Source organism: Buceros rhinoceros, unplaced genomic scaffold (assembly GCF_000710305.1).
Source record: "Buceros rhinoceros silvestris isolate BGI_N320 unplaced genomic scaffold, ASM71030v1 scaffold3868, whole genome shotgun sequence".
Classification (NCBI taxonomy): domain Eukaryota; kingdom Metazoa; phylum Chordata; class Aves; order Bucerotiformes; family Bucerotidae; genus Buceros; species Buceros rhinoceros.
In genome coordinates this window covers 150,209-151,962 of record NW_010428503.1, presented here as the reverse complement: position 1 = coordinate 151,962, position 1,754 = coordinate 150,209, and the positions used below count along the sequence as shown (strand labels likewise).

Genomic DNA, 1,754 nt, shown 5'->3' with positions numbered 1-1,754 from the left:
CTCTTTCAGTGTAAAGCCATTGCCTCTTGTCCTGTCACTAAAAGAGAAGATACTTTGAAGTATTCAATACATTCAGTAGGCCAAGCAACCTCCAGCACAGCTCTTGGAATTTATAACTGCAGTGATAAACCTGCTGTTCCAGCGGTTACACTGTCGCCAGCGGTAACAGTGAATTTCCAAGGCATCGTGTAGCCATGCTTTGCTTCCATACTGACAGGGTTTGGCTGGTAATAGATGATGGACTATTTGACCAAGCAGTGATGGAGGCTGCTCTGGATTGCGCCTGGCTGTATGACATGCAATCCCAGCAAGTGGTCCTGCCTGTACAAGCCCGATACGCCGACCTCAGGTTTGCTTTGCAATCAGGAGAGGAGCAAAGTGGTTATTGGTGTTTGTACAAGTGTAGGTTTATCTTATAGCAAAAGTCATATAGATTTGAATACTCTCATCAGCATGAGAAATACTGGAGAGCTTAAGCCTAAGAGAGACTTTTTGGCTGAGGGATGTGCTTCAGTAGAAGGGTACCACTGAAAGCTTTAATATAGAGAGTCAAACTGATAGTAGGGAGTTCCCAATGGTTTGCATAGACAAGGGTCCATGAGCTTTGCATTCTGGAGCTTAAAAAGATTTCTGGACCTAAAAAGGTTTATTTTGCCCTTGACATCACCTTTCTCGTTTGTGACAAGGAGTCATCTTTTATTTAGTTATTTTAACATTAAATCTACATTTTATTTTTCAGGTTCTCGGTAAGGAAACAAAGACTGGTCATCAGCAAGGTACAGTGAATTGCTCTGTGTCTTTTTAATGCTTTGGGAGATGTTGTCAGTAATGAACACTTTACAGCCATGATACCTCATGGACCATGGTATGCTGTCTTACACCTTGTAACACTATCTGCTTGATTTGTTTTTCAGATGGCTGTATAAATGCTATTCCCTGCAAAGATAATGGAGCTATTTGTATTGAGCCTTGTTCTCCCTCCTTCCATGGGGAGACAAGCTTTGTCTGTGAAGACAGAAGGTGGCAAATGTTCACAGACGACTGTGCGAGCCTGGACGTTCAGTCCCTTTTTCAGGTGAGGTAACTGTTGTGCACCTACTTTGGCCTATGCTCATAACTTCTTGCACAGTGAGCCCCGCCCTCCATACTCTTTCAATCTTGAGCAAAGGGAAGAACGTGGGATCCTAAAACACGGATTACTTTGGTAACAGGCTTTGATTTCATCTTAAATCAAGTGACAGGAAATAAATTTATTGAATTCCTGTGTGGAAACATCATTCAGAAATGAAGCTGCCTTTTTCACTTGGCTGATGTTCCTCATGTGGACCTAAACCAAGACAATGATACACTAGGATGAATGTGAGATTATTACCGATAGCTGTAATAATCAGATGATTCATGGTAAATTCTCCTCAGCTACAAAATAAATAACTTTATTCCACTCACTTTAGGAATAAGGCACTACATTTAGTTCTTGCCTCTTCCTTCATGTGTGTACAAGCAAAACATTCTTCTCAGGTGAACTTTGGTCCTGGGCTTCAGGGCTTGCGGCACATTCATTGCATAGCCCAGCACTTTACCTCTTGCCTAGCTGTAACTGTAGCTTCATTTTTGTTGTTCATAATTTTTCTCAAATGTGTATTCCTCCCTCCAGAGAATTTCCAAACTTGAACTCCTTCCAAGTTCTGGAGGACCTGTTAGCGTTGCTGGAGGACACCTTCCTTTTGTAGGGCAAGGCAAGACAGTGCACGGGC

The 1,754-nt window shown here is 42.3% G+C and overlaps 1 protein-coding gene across 1 annotated transcript in view; it reads left to right on the top strand.

Moving 5' to 3' along the window:
• The window catches only part of LOC104498861 (probable G-protein coupled receptor 115), a 5,359-nt gene that overhangs the window by 383 nt on the left and 3,222 nt on the right, over positions 1–1,754 (top strand). The window contains exons 2-4 of the mRNA XM_010142296.1: positions 740–776; positions 915–1,075; positions 1,655–1,736. Of these exons, the coding sequence (XP_010140598.1) occupies positions 740–776; positions 915–1,075; positions 1,655–1,736 (280 nt within the window). The remainder of the gene's footprint in view (positions 1–739; positions 777–914; positions 1,076–1,654; positions 1,737–1,754) is intronic.